Source organism: Lactuca saligna, chromosome 5 (assembly GCF_052625555.1).
Source record: "Lactuca saligna cultivar CGN05327 chromosome 5, ASM5262555v1, whole genome shotgun sequence".
In the NCBI taxonomy this organism is placed as follows: domain Eukaryota; kingdom Viridiplantae; phylum Streptophyta; class Magnoliopsida; order Asterales; family Asteraceae; genus Lactuca; species Lactuca saligna.
Window position 1 is genome coordinate 257,341,568 of NC_136421.1, and position 15,678 is coordinate 257,357,245.

Here is a 15,678-nt window from a genome sequence, read left to right on the forward strand (position 1 = left end):
AGTTATAAATTGAAACAACTTATCAAACCGCATAAACCGCACATAAAATGCACAAACCGTCCGCATGAAAGCGCACCGCATAATGCGGTTTAGAGCTTTTGTGGTGCGGTTTGCGGTTTTCAAAAAACTCAAACCGCATGTGCGGTGCGGTTTCAACTCTAAACCGCACCAAACCGCACCACGAACACCCCTAATAGAAAGTAGAAACCGACAAATCAAATATAAGATCTGTAAAAACAACTTCAAAAGCAACTCAATATATTTCACTTTGATGTGTCATAAATTTCATTTGCTGAATTGAGTTTAATTGTTTTATCATTCCTTCAAATTGTTCTCTTCTCATGTTTGTATCCTTGGATTTCCTTATTTCAATCACATTTGCATCATTAGTTCTTTCACGACTCGAACATAAGGTATGTATTTTTGCTTTAATATATTGCATATGTTTCATGTGAAACGTTAGATTTAGGATATTAATTTACATCGTTTATCTTATAAATTGTTTTGAGGTTACAATCTTTTATTCGTTATTTTCGCTTGAATTGCCCCTTTTATAAATAATTTATATTGAAATATTAATATTAAATATAAGAACGGATTAAACTAGGACGACCAATCAAATTTTGATTGCTTCATATATTCTTAGACATAAAATAAGGTACCAACAATTTAAGAATTTGGTTTATACACATCATGCCTAGAGTTGAAAAAAATACATGTAAGTTGAATATGTTACTATATTGTCAATATTCTAGGATATATAATATTGGATAGCAACACAATATTATTCTTTTACACAAAATTGGTAGAAACATTGTTTCATCTAAATAACCATACATCATTTTATACTATTTTTTGCACCAAAGAATGCATCTCATAGTAAGTGTTTTTTCAACCTTATAGAAGTCTTAAAAAACCCTTAAAGCTTATTTATTTATTTATTTTTGCATATTTATTTTCATCTTTTTTGTATACTATTACAAAATTATAACCAAATAATTATTACATTTAGAATATATCTCGTCAAGTGTAATAAACTAGAAATTAATTATGTAACAATTATTGTATTTAGAATATACCTAGCCATATTTAATAAACTAGAAAATAAATACATATGAAACTTGAGAGTCTAAAAACAACACATTAAACTGACACTTTTTTGGTCAAAAGGAATAATATAACATCAAAATTTGTATTATACTATTCATTTACATCAAAACGTTGTACGAAATGAAGTATGATCAAAGATGATTTTATACTATTTTTGTTAAAAAAAAATGAGCTTTGGTGTTGGATTTGCGATACCCTAATAAGTGTCTCCTATTAGGGGCTGTTTGGAGTCGGCTAGGGCCTCTATTATCATTAATGGCAGTCCTACTAAGGAATTTGCTATGTCAAAATGGGTGAGACAAGGGGATCCGTTATCCCCTTTCTTGTTCATTATTGCGATGGAGGGACTGAGTGTTGCCATGAAATCAGCAGCTTCCAAAGGCATCTTTGATGGAATTCACATCCCAAATTCTGATTCCTCCTTTTCTCATCTCTTGTATGCAAACGATGCCTTATTCTTGGGTGAGTGGTCTAAGAGGAATATTGCCAACCTAGCCAGAATTCTGAGATGTTTTTATGTGTCTTCTGGGTTGAAGGTTAATTTCAACAAATCAAAAGTCTGTGGTATTGGGGTCCCGAACCAGGAAGTAGTTAACTGGTCAACTCCATTAGGCTGCGAACCGGCATTTCTCCCTTTTACCTACCTCGGTGTTCCGGTGGGTATGAACATGAACCGTATGGCCTCTTGGTCCGCGATTGTGGATAAACTAAAGGCAAAGTTATCGGCTTGGAAAGAAAAAACTCTTAGTTTTGGTGGTCGGGTTACACTCGCTAAAGCTGTCCTCGGGAGTATACCAACTTACTACCAGTCCATTTTTGATGCCCCGATTGGAGTCATAAAATCACTTGAAAAAATTAGAAGACAATTTATATAGGGTGGTGCTGCTTGCAAAAAAAGTATTAACTGGGTGGCGTGGGAAAAGATTCCAGCCCCGAAAGTTGTGGGAGGTATAGGTTTGGGATCAATCCGATCTTTAAACCTTGCACTTCTTACCAAATGGTTATGGAAATTGAAAAGTGAACCAAACTCATTCTGGGCACAGGTCATCAGGGGACTACATAACCTGCATGGCGGCCATGCTCAGTTCCGCTAAAGTTTCGATGGACGGGAGTGTGGAAAAATATTGTGAAAAGCAAAGTTGTGCTTGCTAGGTTAAATATTCCTCCCGAGGAGGTAATGCAACTGGGAGAGTCGGGGACTAGCTGGACATCACCATTTGTTGTGGATGGTGAATTCTGCGTGGCAACCCTTCGGGATAGAATTGAAGGGGCTTCCTTCCCGACATGCGACGGTGTATTCCCATGGCTCAAGACAATCCCATTAAAGGTATTGGGTTTTGTATGGCGGGCAAAACCAAATCGTATTCTTTTGGCTGAAGCTCTTAAGAACAAAGGAGTTGCACTGCCTTCGACTTTATGTAGTGCTTGCAGTGAGGTGGATGAATCGGGGGACCATATTTTGGTGTTATGCTCCATAGCGAAGGAGGTATTCCTGTCAATTTTCCAATGGTGCAAGATTCGGGCATGTGATTTTCAATCAATCTCAAGTATCCTTGGCTTTGCATATAAATGGGGGAACTGCCCTAAAAGGAGAAAAGTTTTCACGACAATTGTGTTCGCAACCCTATGGTGCTTATGGAAAGCCAGGAATGAAAGAATATTTAAAAAACATTGTTATGATTCGACAAAAAATATCTCTGATATAAAAACTCATACCTATGTATGGGTTAAACATAGAGGTGAATATGATAAATTAGATTGGAATCATTAGGTTAATTCACCATTTCTTTGTAACTGAAAATGTGATAGCACGTGTTCTAGCTTCTTGCTAGTACGATTATGATATAATAATATTTCTTTTGCCGGTTAAAAAAAAAACTCCTTAGACATGATGTATTATTTAGCCAATAACAATAAAAACTATTGGGCTCAAATTTGTGTCGGTATTGAAGAAAAAATGTCACCTACAAAATTATTTAGCCAAGAATTAGAAAAATTATTAAGTGTACATTGACCTCACATTTAATGTAGTTTTGTTACTTTTTAGAAAACATAGTGATATTGCAATGTGAGTCTCTTTTTTAAACATAATACTTATGCACAAAGTTATATAATATCTAAATTTGACTACAATGAATGTGTATATAAAAGTGTCACAATGCCATAAATATATATGAGTACCGATACATTGAATTGGAAATGATTACCAACTTAATCCACAAAGCTGCATTAATTTTCGGTAACGAGGATGTCACTGGTGAAGCTTCAATTCCAAGTAACATCATATGAATTAAAAAGTAGAACCCAATCACTTTCTTTTACCCTCCTCCATGATTCTCTTTATGTTCTTGGTTCTCTCTCTCTCTCTCTCTCTCTCTCTTTTTTTTTGAGGTCTCTTGTTTGTATTGATTGTACACCATGTGTTATGTTGTATTGATTATACTAGATAGTGTATTATGGACATAGTTTCATGATCGGTGCTAAAAAAAGGAGTGGAGTTGAGTTGCACAAAAGATTTTTGATAACAAATAATAACATAAAAGTAGTGTATTCATGTTTTTACTCTATTTAATGTTCATTTGAAAAAACACACACACACATATATATATATATATATATATATATATATATATATATATATATATATATATATATATATATATATATATATATATATATATATATATATATATAAGCACGTGAGACCTTTGAATAGGAACCTTTATCACTTCATAATTTTGCAACTTCATTTTTACTTCTTTAAACTATTGCCAATAAACTTTCACTTTTACTTCTTCACATTCTTAACACTAAAGTTTCTTTAAACTATTACCAATAAACTTTCACTTTTACTTCTTCACATTCTTAACACTAAAGTTTGATGATTCTGTACACTATAACAATTTACAATCCCCTCCCTGCTTTCATGGAACTTAGCTATAACAACTTTTTATGCCTTCAGGTTTTTGTCACAATTATTTAGTTATTTTAACACTTTTGATCGTTACAGTTAAGACATAAAAAACACAAAAAACATCTCGGAGCCTGACTTTCCCTCCTAGTTATAATATTTTTATGTATAAGACCAATATATATGAAATAAAATCAAACTATAAGGACAGCAGCCCAATTTTTTAAAAAGAAATAATAACATAAAAACTAAATATTAATATATAGATTACCCCAAATCGTAGGTATTCATGTAATTCATTCTATAATATTAGAATTGTATATAGACTTAATATTATTTTGGGCCATAATTAAAGGGAGATAACGAAATATTCTTTTAGCTAAATAATAACCAAATATTAAAGCCCAACGGACCAACTATAAAAACCGAGAGAAAGAAAACCTCAAAATCTTGTTTTAGGGTTTTACCAGAAAATCCACAAACCGTCCCCTGCGTCGGTGTAGAACTCCGCCGCTGCCTTCTCCGTCGCCGCCCTCTTCGTCGCTGCCTTCTGGGCTGATTTCTTCGTCCTTGTCATAAGGTAAGGGTTCAAGGATTATTTATAGATCGACTGCTTCTGTACAATATTTGATAAAAGGTTCGATTTTTCTTAGTTTTTTTTTGTCAAACTCAGTATGCTTTTTATTTAATTCCCAGAAAGAGCAACCTAATGGAAGATATATGTTCATGCTAATGAATTGTTAATTGTTTTATTTGATTTTCTGGACTAAATCTACAAAACTACTCTCTAATCTTTCTGATAACATGTTCGAGATTAACTCTACAAAACTACTCTACCCATCTCACATGGCTACTTCTGTTTGAGGCGTCAACGATGAATACGAATTCTGGCAATTTTCACAAAGTTTATTTTTATTTTTATTTTTTTCTTATGCTTGTATGATATCAGAGTATCTAACACCACATCTAGAACAAAGTGACATCTTTTAGGGTTTCAACTTCCGGGACTTTATCCATATAGTTGGTGAAATTTCATGGCTTTCATTCAAAGAATCGTTTTTTTTTTTTTTTTATAAAAAATATAAATACTTGATAATCACCAGTAGAAGAATCTGGCAACTTCACTCATGATCCACTAGTTACATCATCATCATTTAGTCCAGTTTCTTCAGTTTCATGTGCATAACTTGCATTGCTACTACTTGTCATCTATTTATCCTCAGATTTCATTCATAACCTCATTTTCTTTTTGTTTCAGAAAAAATTTGGCGTTGATTGAAATATTTCACAATGAGGTTGGAGAAGTGCTGGTTTTGTTCATCTACAGTATATCCAGGACATGGTATCCAGTTTGTGAGAAATGATGCAAAGGTAATCAATTCTTTTATATGTTATGAAGATTATACATTCATATTTCTTTAGTACACTATAAAACTCATTTATATGATCTTTGACATTACAGATCTTTAGATTTTGTCGATCAAAATGCCACAAGAACTTTAAAATGAAGAGGAATCCTCGCAAGGTGAAATGGACAAAAGCTTATAGGCGTTTACATGGCAAGGACATGACTCAGGTACACATCCTTAGATTTTTGCTCTTTTGAATTGATCAAAAAAATAGCTTAATAAGTTAAGTACTAACTATATTTACAAATTTGCCCTCAAGGATTCGACATTTGAATTCGAGAGGAAACGCAACAGGCCAGAGAGGTATGACAGAAACCTCACAGAAAACACACTCAAGGCAATCAAAACAATTGACAAAGTCAGATTCCGTAGGGAGGAGACTCACCATAAGAATAGGTATTTTTTTTCTTTCTTTAACTCAATTTTGTTTAAATTTATTATATATTTGTATTGATCAACATTTTTATGATGATGATGATGATGATGGTGATGCAGGATGAAGGGTAAGGCTGCAAAGGAAAGAAAAGAGGCTAGAAAGGAACATGATGAGCAACTCCACATGGTCAAAGCACCTGGTGCGAAAGAGTCAACTGCCACACCAGCTTCTAAGGTCAAAGTCAACGTTCAACATGAATCTGCTGATAATCGAATGGAAGAATGATATATGTCATATGCTGTTGTGCTTTTATGTTTCTGCATTGTAAACACCCTTACATTATTCAAGTAGTTGAATCTTTGAAACAATTGGAGTTCATCTCTCAAGTTTGACATATCATTTATTTGGTGTCTTTGATATGAAGTTAATGACTACATTATTTATAGTGTTGCACTTTCTATGCATTTGGTGTCTTAATGACTACTTTTAGTTGCATGTAGTAAATTTAAATGTGCTTCCTGTGGTTGGTTTGTTTGTTATAGTATAATCCTTCAATCTCTTTCTATTAGTTATAGCAATTTCATCCAAATACAAGGGAATTTTCATTGCTTCAATGCAAGGTTTAAAAGTACGGAATCGCGCCTTGAGGCGTTTTCCCTCCGCCTCATGAGGCGTAAGCCTCGAGGCGGAGTGAGGCATAACCCCGAGGCGGAATACAATATATATATATATATATATATATATATATATATATATATATATATATATACTAAACATGTCCTTTTAAGCTAATTTCACCATCAAATCCATTAGTTATAAAAAAACACATTCAAAAATATAAAATAAGTCTAGAACATCAAAGTCTAAAACTCCAAAACAACAGCCACTTAGGAAACACACACAAAAAAGCACAAGTTAGAGAAAAGTTCAAATAAAATAATCAGCATCATTCACATCATTTTCAAACCGGTCACCCTCGTCATCGTCTAAAACTCCAAAACAACAGCCACTTAGGAAACACACACAAAAAAGCACAAGTTAGTGAAAAGTTCAAATAAAATAATCAGCATCATTCACATCATTTTCAAACCGGTCACCCTCCTCATCGTCAATCAAATTCACTTCATCCCCATCATCCTCGTCAATCAAATTCACTTGAACATTTTTCCTTTTCCTAGTTCCACTTCCTTCCCCAATTGTCCCGCCACCTCTAGGTCTTCCAATAGCCCTGCCAGCTCTAGCACTTCCAATTACCCCACCATCTTCCTCCCCTAATATCCCGACACCTCCAATGTCATCTTCCTCACCATCACTTGGGGCGGCTATCCACTCATCATCCGACAATACATGATCAACAACTAAGGGGTCATCTTCTTTTAATTTAGTCCTCTTAATGAACTTTTGCTTCAACTTTTTATTGTACATGATGTAAACCAAGTTGTTCATTCTTTCGGTGTTTAACCGGTTGCGTCTCTTGGTATGGACTTGATTGAACGTACTCCAATTACGTTCACAAGCCGAAGCGGAACATGTAAGACCCAAAACCTTTATTGCAAAGGACTTGAGCTCTGGAGCATCGTCTCCATATTCACCCCACCATGTAACTATATATGTTTATAAATAACTTAATAAGTAGGGTAAATTACACGGATGGTCCCTATGGTTTAGGGTAATCTGCGTGCTTGTCCCTAACAACTTTTTTTTAACTCGGAACATCCTTATTTTATATTTTTATTACACGTCTGGTCCCTATCAGATGTAAAAAGACTACTTTGCCCACATCTATTTTTTAAATTAATTTGTTATTTATTTAAACAGTGAAATATAATTAAATGAAAACTCATCCCCCTGCCCCCACCCCACCCCACCCCTCCTTATGTCCAGCCATCTAAAAACAACCTCCGGCCACCACTACTACTATCCTCCGGTTACCTCCATCGGCCACAATAAGAACAAAACCAAAGTTACAAAAGAAATATGTGACATCGGAGCCCAGGTAAGCAAAAGTGATGTAAAAATCTGCACAAAAAATCCAGAAAATGGAATTAGAATTCTTTATCCCCTTTGATTAAATATGATCTTCATCATCATCATCATCTTCGATAACAATCATGACCATGACTGTCTCCTGTAGCCACCATCGTCTCCAACATCTTCCAACAATGGTGCGTGCTTCTACAATTTTCAGAGGATGAAGCTAATGAATATCAAACCAAATCAAAACCCAAACCAAAATTAAATTGTTACCTTGTAATCAAAATTGAACAAAATCAAAATCAAAATGTTGAAAACCAAAACCTCATGAAAATTCTGAATGCAAAAAACAAGCGAGGGTTCCAGATTCATCATCTTCCTCGCTTGAACCACCATCTGAAATCATCGATGAAATACACCATGATTAAACCTAGAACCTTCATCTCTACTTTGCTACCCCTTTTGAGCCTGCCTAGTTCGACCATCTTCTTCGACCACCCCAATCTGAGTCATGTTTTCATAACTACTATAACTCAGAAATTGAAAAGTGCCAGCACCCTTTCGGAGAAATCAAATTTCTTTTTTGTGGTTCCTATGAAAAATTAAGTTTCTGAAAATTTCTACTCAGATATGCAGTAAATCGAAACAAAATGAAGAAATCCCATGATTCTGGTTCGACGGTTCGATGAATTCCTACGTCGTGTTTTACCGGTGAGTAACGGATCGAGAGCTCTAATCGGAGAGGGGAAGAGGCAAAGATGATGAAGCTTCGTGGGTCAAGTTTTTCTGGTGAGAAAAGGAAGAAGACAGAGAGGTGCATCGAAGATGGAGTTTCATTATCTCTAGCAGTAGCCCTATGGATTCGTCGGCGAGATTGGAGGAAGGGATGGGGACGAAGAAAGGAATAAGGGGAAAGCAACTTTTCCTTTTTAGGGTGTACGATTAGATTAAAGGTTAATGATTTTTTTAATTTTAATTTTATATTTATTTTATATATAAATAAATCAGACAAATAAAAGAAAATAAAAAAATAAGGGTAGTATAGTCATTTTAGGTCTATGAGGAACCCATCACGCAACAAAAATATATCCTAGGGACCGTCCGAGTTAAAAAAAAGTTTTAGGGACCAAACGCGCAGATTAACCCAAACCATAGGGACCATTCGTGTAGTTTACCCTAATAAGTAATGTAATTTATATAAATAAAAACTATAACTATAATAACAAAACTACTTAATAATATACTCGGTGGACGTGTCAGATATGTCGATAAAGAACCTCTATATCCAAATAATCCTCTTTTTTCTTTGTAAGCAACGAGTTGATCTTCAATCTTCATATAAACTGCCGTATCCTTCACGAGCCTTTCCATGACATCATACAATCCTCGCTTAATCTCCGGATGCTCGGAAACATTGGGACTCCAATGATATTGTGGATTTAAGTAGTAGGCAGCAGCGTGCAAATCACGATGCATTTGCAACTCCCATTTCTTATCGATAATGTCCCAAATTTCTTTATAAGAAGCGAGGTTGTTATCCAAGTTCTTTGCTATTTTTTCTTTGCATTCGTCCATCGCCCCGTAAATAAATCCCATTGCTGGTGTTTGCTCCCCATCAACGAGCCTTAAAACTTGAACAAGTGGCATTGTGGTTTTCATGGAATAAACCACACTAGGCCAAAAATTTCTTTCATCCATAATTTTTTTTTTATCTCTCTACCATCGGGTTTCTTAGCCCAAGAAGATGCCCCCCATTCGTTTGAAACAAACATTTGTTGTAAGTTTTGTTTCGATTCATAAATGCTTTGTATAGTCAGAAAAGCCGTGGCGAATCTCGTGGCAGCCGGTCGAAGTAGATCTTTCTTCAGAATCTTCCGGGATAAACTTAACACCCACTGATGGCTGTAGATGAAATTGCTAATCTTTTTTGCTTTAAGCAAAGCATTTTTATGTTGAGTCAAATCACCGATTTTTTCAAGCATCAAATCGATGCAGTGAGCTACACACGGGGTCCAATACAAGTTTTTTCTCTTCTCCATTAACAATGCTCCAACAGCTTTGTATGCACTAGCATTTTCGGTCACCACTTGAACAACAATATCTTCCCCGATCTCTTCAACAACTTCATCAAGCAACTCAAATATTTTTTGAGCATTTTTTATGCAATCTGATGCATCAATAGTCCTCAAAAATATAGTTCCATATTGATTGTTGACCAAAAAGTTGATCAAACTTCGGTTTCTCATGTCTGACCAACCATCTGATAACAATGACACCCCTGTTGTCTTCCAAGTTGCTTTAATGTCATCCACCATTGTTGTTGTTGTTTTGACTTCTTCTTGAAGGATCCAAGTTCTTAATTCATGCATTGAAGGGGGTTTCAATCCGCGTCCATAGTTTCCAATAGAATGTACCATATTAGTAAATGATGGACTATTGGATACATTGAACGGGATTCCATTCTCATAAAAGAACCTCTCAATATCCAAACAAACTTGGTTTCGATGCTCTTTAGTATTGGATGGGGTAATTTTTATAGGTCCTGGACCATCTATTTCATCCTCCTGTCCACCCACCATCCATCTATCTATTGGTCCTGTAACACCCCTAGAGCTACCAGTTGTAAATGATGGATCAACACTTCCACCTCTGTTGTAGTATGCCCAACTTGCTACGTTTTCTTCGAAGGCGGTTCGAGAAGCTAATTTAGTATTCTGAAATGCTTTCAAAAACTGAAGCATTTCCTCTTTCACTATTTCTGGAACATTAGGACAAGGCTCTACATCTTGGTGTGTACAAGCAAGATGTTGTTTCACTCTCTGAACCCCTCCCTTAATGATTTTGCTACAATACTTACATTTTAGATATTTGTATGCCTTTTTTTGACCCTCTGCCTCTACCATTACTTCCTCACTGTGACCCCAAGCAGGGTCCGACCTTCCACCTTTACTGGACATCCTCACTGTAAATAGAATGCAGCAAAATCAGATTAGAAGAAGTGCAGAAGAAGTGCAGAACCTAAGTTACACAATTGATAGTCCCAAAGAAATCATTTGCTGAACAAAATAATAATAATAATAATAATAATAATAATAATAATAATAATTACAAAATGATTTTGATAGAAGAATAAGAAAATTAACCTTGAATATGAGCAGACCTTCGATCGCCCAGAAGAAGTGCAGAACCAATTCAACTGAAGAAGTGCATGTGAGATGCGATTTTGAGATGAATAGATGAGCGGCGATTTAGATTGAGTGAATGAGGTGATTAGGTCAATAAATGAAACGGGTTTTCAGTTTTATTATAAAACCGGTCAATAAAACAAAGGTAAAAACGAAATCGACGTAAAAAGTCAAAATAGTCAAAGAAAAATTGAAGGCGTACGCATCTGGAAAGCGTTTCGCCTCAATCGATTCCTATGCGCTTCACTGGTATGAGGCGTGCGTATCAAATCTTACCACTGAGGCGGCGCCTCTAGTTCGATCAACCTCCGATTCGCCTCAAGGCGCGCCTCAGGGCGTGCGTTACTCACGTTTTTTTAAACGATGCTTCAATGGAAGTAAAATGCTATAATTGGGTAAAACTTTCAAAGTGCAATGTCTAATAAGGAAAAATTGGATGAGCATTGTAAAAAGCTAAATTGATTCTGCTTTTTGAATTACCTCAATTGCAAAATGAACCATTTCTATCCACATTTGTTATAAACTAATAAGACGACTTATACTTTCTATAATTGGGTAAAACTTATACTTTCTTTCAGAAAGGGAAATTGACTCTTGGAAGTAATTAACTGTTGCGTTTGTTTTTATTTTGTCATTTTTATTTTTTTTTTTAATTTTTTTTTTTTGTAATAAAAATACCATCAAACTTGTTGTTTGTGTTCACCATAACCTTTTGATTGACTTTTAACTTGTGATAGTCGGTCAAAGAGTTATGATGAATACAGACAACAAGTTCGATGATATATTGAGTACAAAAAAGGAAAGTAACCAAATGAGAACAAATTCAACAGTTGGTTACCCTCTTGAATCATTTTCTTCTGAAAAGTTAAATGAAATTAAAGTTGCAAAATTTATCAAAGACTGCAACATTCTTTGGCCATAACGTATATGAAGAGCGTTTCGGAGGGATAACTTCGTTAAAACATGGTCTATGTTATGCTTACTGTGGTTAGCTGTCAATACCTCTCTGCAAAAGGATATGACTTTGTATGAGAGGTATATTTATCAGCATAAACGTTTATCTCAAAGTATCTTGTGGTCATGTGTCTGCAAAAGCTGCATGGTATTGTACATATTGATGTTGTATCTTATCCAATGAATTTGATCTTAAAGCTAAGTAAACTCAAAAATCATAGCACTTGTGATTCAACTTGTTTGTAGACTTGTCTAGAATCCAAAATACGATAAATCATTTGATTGGAAATGTAAATGTAGTCATGAAATGCGTCTGCTTAGTCAAGATTCCCCTAATAAATATTCAAGTCAATTACAAAGTTGCACATGTATGAATAATGTTCTTTGGTGAGTTATGTTTTAAAGAGAATCAGGAATGAATCTCATAAATTCATTAATATCAGCAGGAGATGACGTGAGATTTACTATAAATGAGTAAGAAAAAATGAATCGGGGGTAATCAACTGTTGTATTTGTTCTCATTTGGTCAATTTCTTTTTTTTACTCAATATACCATCGAACTTGAAATACTTGAATGTCATAAAATTGATAGAGATCAGTTAGTAACTGACATTTTCTTTCTCTAAATTCAGGAAATCTTTAGATGATTACTCTGTATATTCACGCTGCCAAGTGGAACAAGACTTGTAGTATTAAAAAAGAAGAAGAAGAAGAAAGAAAGAAATAAACAGAGCGTTTGTTTTCTTATATTCTGTTTTATGTTCTTGATTCTTCTTGATTGACTGGATTGTTTTCAATGATTATTGATCATCACATTCTGATTTCATCCAAATTTTCAATTACGAATTTGACGATCGAAATCAGTACTAATCCAAATTTTCAATTACGAGTTTGTATCTGCAATGATCACTGATAGGGAAGATGAAAGCTCGTTCTGAACTTATGATTTAGAGAGAGAGAGAGATTTTATATATTAAATAATTATATTTAGTTTTTTCTTTTTAAAAAAAATAATTGAAAAGATCATAAATGGTCCCTATGGTGTGAAATGACGAAAATACCCCTCAATTAACGAACAAAAGTTAACGGAGTTAGCAATAAGGACCATCTGTCAAAAGTTTTGAAAGCACAGGGACCATTTATGAGATTTTTAAACCACGGGTACTAAACTTCAGAATCTGGAAAAACACAGGGACCATTTATGATATTTTTTCTATAAAGAATATCAATTGTATAATAGTCCTTCAACCATAAATTGTTTTGTGTAGTTATTTGTAATAGTGCTTTAGAAAAATACCCGTACACTTTATATCACTTTCATTTAACAATTTTAAATGTAAAATAAAATCTATTATACAGTCCTTCAATCATTTTTAGTTATTTTTCATCACTTTGCTGTAACTAACATCGTTTTGGAAAATGAATGATTTCTTTTGTTTTTTTAAAGTAGATAATATATATGAAACGCTTTTACAAACTTCATTAGTGTATTAACTCTTAATTTAGTGAATATAAGTGCCGATTTAATAGAACAAATTTTAATTTTGTGAATATAAGAGTTATTTTAAATATACATAATTTACATAAAACCTTTTTACAAACCTAAGAAAGAACTTTTATCGTACCTTACGGTTGAAATCGATCCTATATAGGATCCTCAATTTAACAAGCTTGGGTTTGATGCAAAACATTATTTTTTAAAACATAAAACATAATTTTCCATAGCCGTCATATTTGACGTGTATATAAACACTAGGTGTGAGATCCGTATACTATACGAATGGATTAAAACAAAAGTTAAATTATAAATTTCCAAAGACTTCTTTAAATATGACATTAGATGTCATATTTGTAAGTTTATTGTCATTGTCTAAAATTAATATTTTTTCGCTTTTAACTTTGGACAATGCAATATACAATTGTCTATATGATGATTTTCATTAAAACAATCTCTTGCCATTCTATAACATTTAACCAACTTATTTAGGGTTGTAAACGAACCGAACGAAAACGAACGAAGCATGTTCATGTTTGTTTGATTAAGTTAGCCGAACAAATAAACGAACACGAACGGATAGATGAACGAGTTTTCGTGTTCATGTTTGTTTGTTTAACAAATTACATCGTTCATTTTCGTTTGTTTATGTTTATGAACAAGAAACAAACATAAATGAACAAAGATAAACAAACATAATTGACCCTATATGAATGTAAATGAACAAATAATATAGTAATGTAATCAAACACAACTAAACATATATGAGGATCAAAAGGAACTTATATAAACGAATATAAACGAACATTCACGAACATAATTGAACGAACAAGACCATTGTTTATGTTCGTTCATTTAACTAAACTAACGAAAATTTGTGTTCATATTCGTTCATTTATTAAATAAACGAACATAAACGAATTTCTCGCCGAACGGTTCACGAATAATTCGCTGAACATTCAGTTTGTTTACAAAACTAAGCTTATTTGTTGAATCCAACATAACCTTCAAAAATTATATGATGTCGATATCAAGTACATGAGAAGATGATGCGCTAATATAGATTTTTTTGTTTATAATCCATTATAAACCGAAATTATTGACTAAAATTTTAAATACATAACCGATTTTCGGTTTCTTGTCTTTTTGTATAAACAATTATGGGGAAATGACACAAATGCCTTACGAATTTTCTAGGGTTTACCCATTGAGTCCCTAAAGTTTTTGTCGGACTTTATGGATCCTTAAACTAGGATATGACATGCACTTTTAGTCCATGTCAACCTATAATAGCCAGTTCACCATGCGACAATTACCTTTTAAACCAAAAAAACTCATATTGTGTCCATATAAAGCAAAAACAAAAAAAAAAGTTTGGGGATCAATTCGTACCAATTTTTTTTATTCATAAAGTAGATTCACACTCAACTCATACCCTCCTAAGAAATCGATCGTTGCTCTTCTTTCTGTCTTCACCCTCGATCGTCAAACACACTCATCGAAGATCACAACCCTCTTCCCCTTCTAATCGATTCTCAATCACAACCCCCTTCCACTATTTTCTTCGATTCGATTTTGGCTCTTCAAGGAATTGACCCCCTCCTTCCTTCTTCTCTGTTCAAAATCGCACAAGCTACCTCTCCTTATCCCTCCGAGTTGTAGGTTTGATGGATGTGAGAGTTAATCTTTTTTTTCTTCGATTTGCAGGTGATTGGTTATGGTGGCTGACTAGTGGGTTTTTGTGGGTTATGGGTGCTCCAATGGTGCCTTATTTCACGAGACAAAGGGGAGGAATAAGGGTGTTTGGATTGGGCTGTTGTGATATTGATTCGATGGTGATTAAGGTGGGTTATGGTGGCTATAATGGCTAAATAAAAGGAGGGTACGAATTTAGTGTGAATTGGCTTTAGAAGAAAATGAGAGTTTTTTTGGTACGAATTGATCCCCGAACTTCTTTTTTTGGCTTTGTAGGGGCACAATGTGAGTTTTTTTGGTCTAAAAGGTCACTGAATCGACTATTAAAAGTTGACGGGGACTAAAAGAGCAGGTCATATCCTAGTTTAAGGACTCATAAAGCCTGACAAAACTTTAGGGACTCAACGGGTAAGCCTTAGAAGGTTTGTAGGGTATTTGTGTCATTTTCCCAAACAATTATTAGGATTTTGTTTTTTTTTTTTTAAAAAGTTAAATCATAACTTTATCATTAATAAACCTAAAATCCAGGACAAAAATATAACGTTTGAATTCCAATTTCTTTCTCATAG

The 15,678-nt window shown here is 34.1% G+C and overlaps 2 protein-coding genes across 3 annotated transcripts; one reads left to right on the top strand and one right to left on the bottom strand.

The window, feature by feature from the left end:
• The first annotated feature begins 4,461 nt into the window (after positions 1-4,461).
• LOC145047485 (Ribosomal protein L24e family protein) lies at positions 4,462-6,249 on the top strand. The gene is made up of 5 exons (XM_078995761.1): positions 4,462-4,601; positions 5,280-5,392; positions 5,484-5,597; positions 5,690-5,826; positions 5,926-6,249. Exons 2-5 carry the CDS (start codon positions 5,312-5,314, stop codon positions 6,089-6,091), a joined length of 498 nt encoding a protein of 165 aa, XP_078851887.1. The 5' UTR covers positions 4,462-4,601; positions 5,280-5,311; the 3' UTR covers positions 6,092-6,249.
• A 2,554-nt stretch (positions 6,250-8,803) lies between these two features.
• Positions 8,804-11,041, bottom strand: LOC145047486 (uncharacterized). 2 transcript variants are annotated; one of them, XM_078995763.1, is made up of 2 exons: positions 10,941-11,041; positions 8,804-10,742 (listed from the first exon to the last, which is right to left on the bottom strand). In XM_078995763.1, the coding sequence occupies exon 2, from the start codon at positions 10,735-10,737 to the stop codon at positions 9,436-9,438; it is 1,302 nt and encodes a 433-aa protein (XP_078851889.1). In that variant the 5' UTR covers positions 10,738-10,742; positions 10,941-11,041; the 3' UTR covers positions 8,804-9,435. The 2 variants fall into 2 exon arrangements, with proteins under 2 accessions (XP_078851889.1, XP_078851888.1); XM_078995762.1 differs by having other exon boundaries at positions 10,924-11,041.
• Positions 11,042-15,678: the final 4,637 nt, after the last annotated feature.

Excerpts from the sequence above, each read along its gene's own strand:
- LOC145047486 (XM_078995763.1), bottom strand. The coding sequence starts at position 10,737 with ATGTCCAGTAAAGGTGGAAGGTCGGACCCTGCTTGGGGTCACAGTGAG.
- LOC145047485 (XM_078995761.1), top strand. The coding sequence starts at position 5,312 with ATGAGGTTGGAGAAGTGCTGGTTTTGTTCATCTACAGTATATCCAGGA. Across the intron at positions 5,393-5,483 it reads TTGTGAGAAATGATGCAAAG|ATCTTTAGATTTTGTCGATC; the intron begins GTAATCAATTCT and ends TTGACATTACAG. Across the intron at positions 5,827-5,925 it reads GAGACTCACCATAAGAATAG|GATGAAGGGTAAGGCTGCAA; the intron begins GTATTTTTTTTC and ends ATGGTGATGCAG.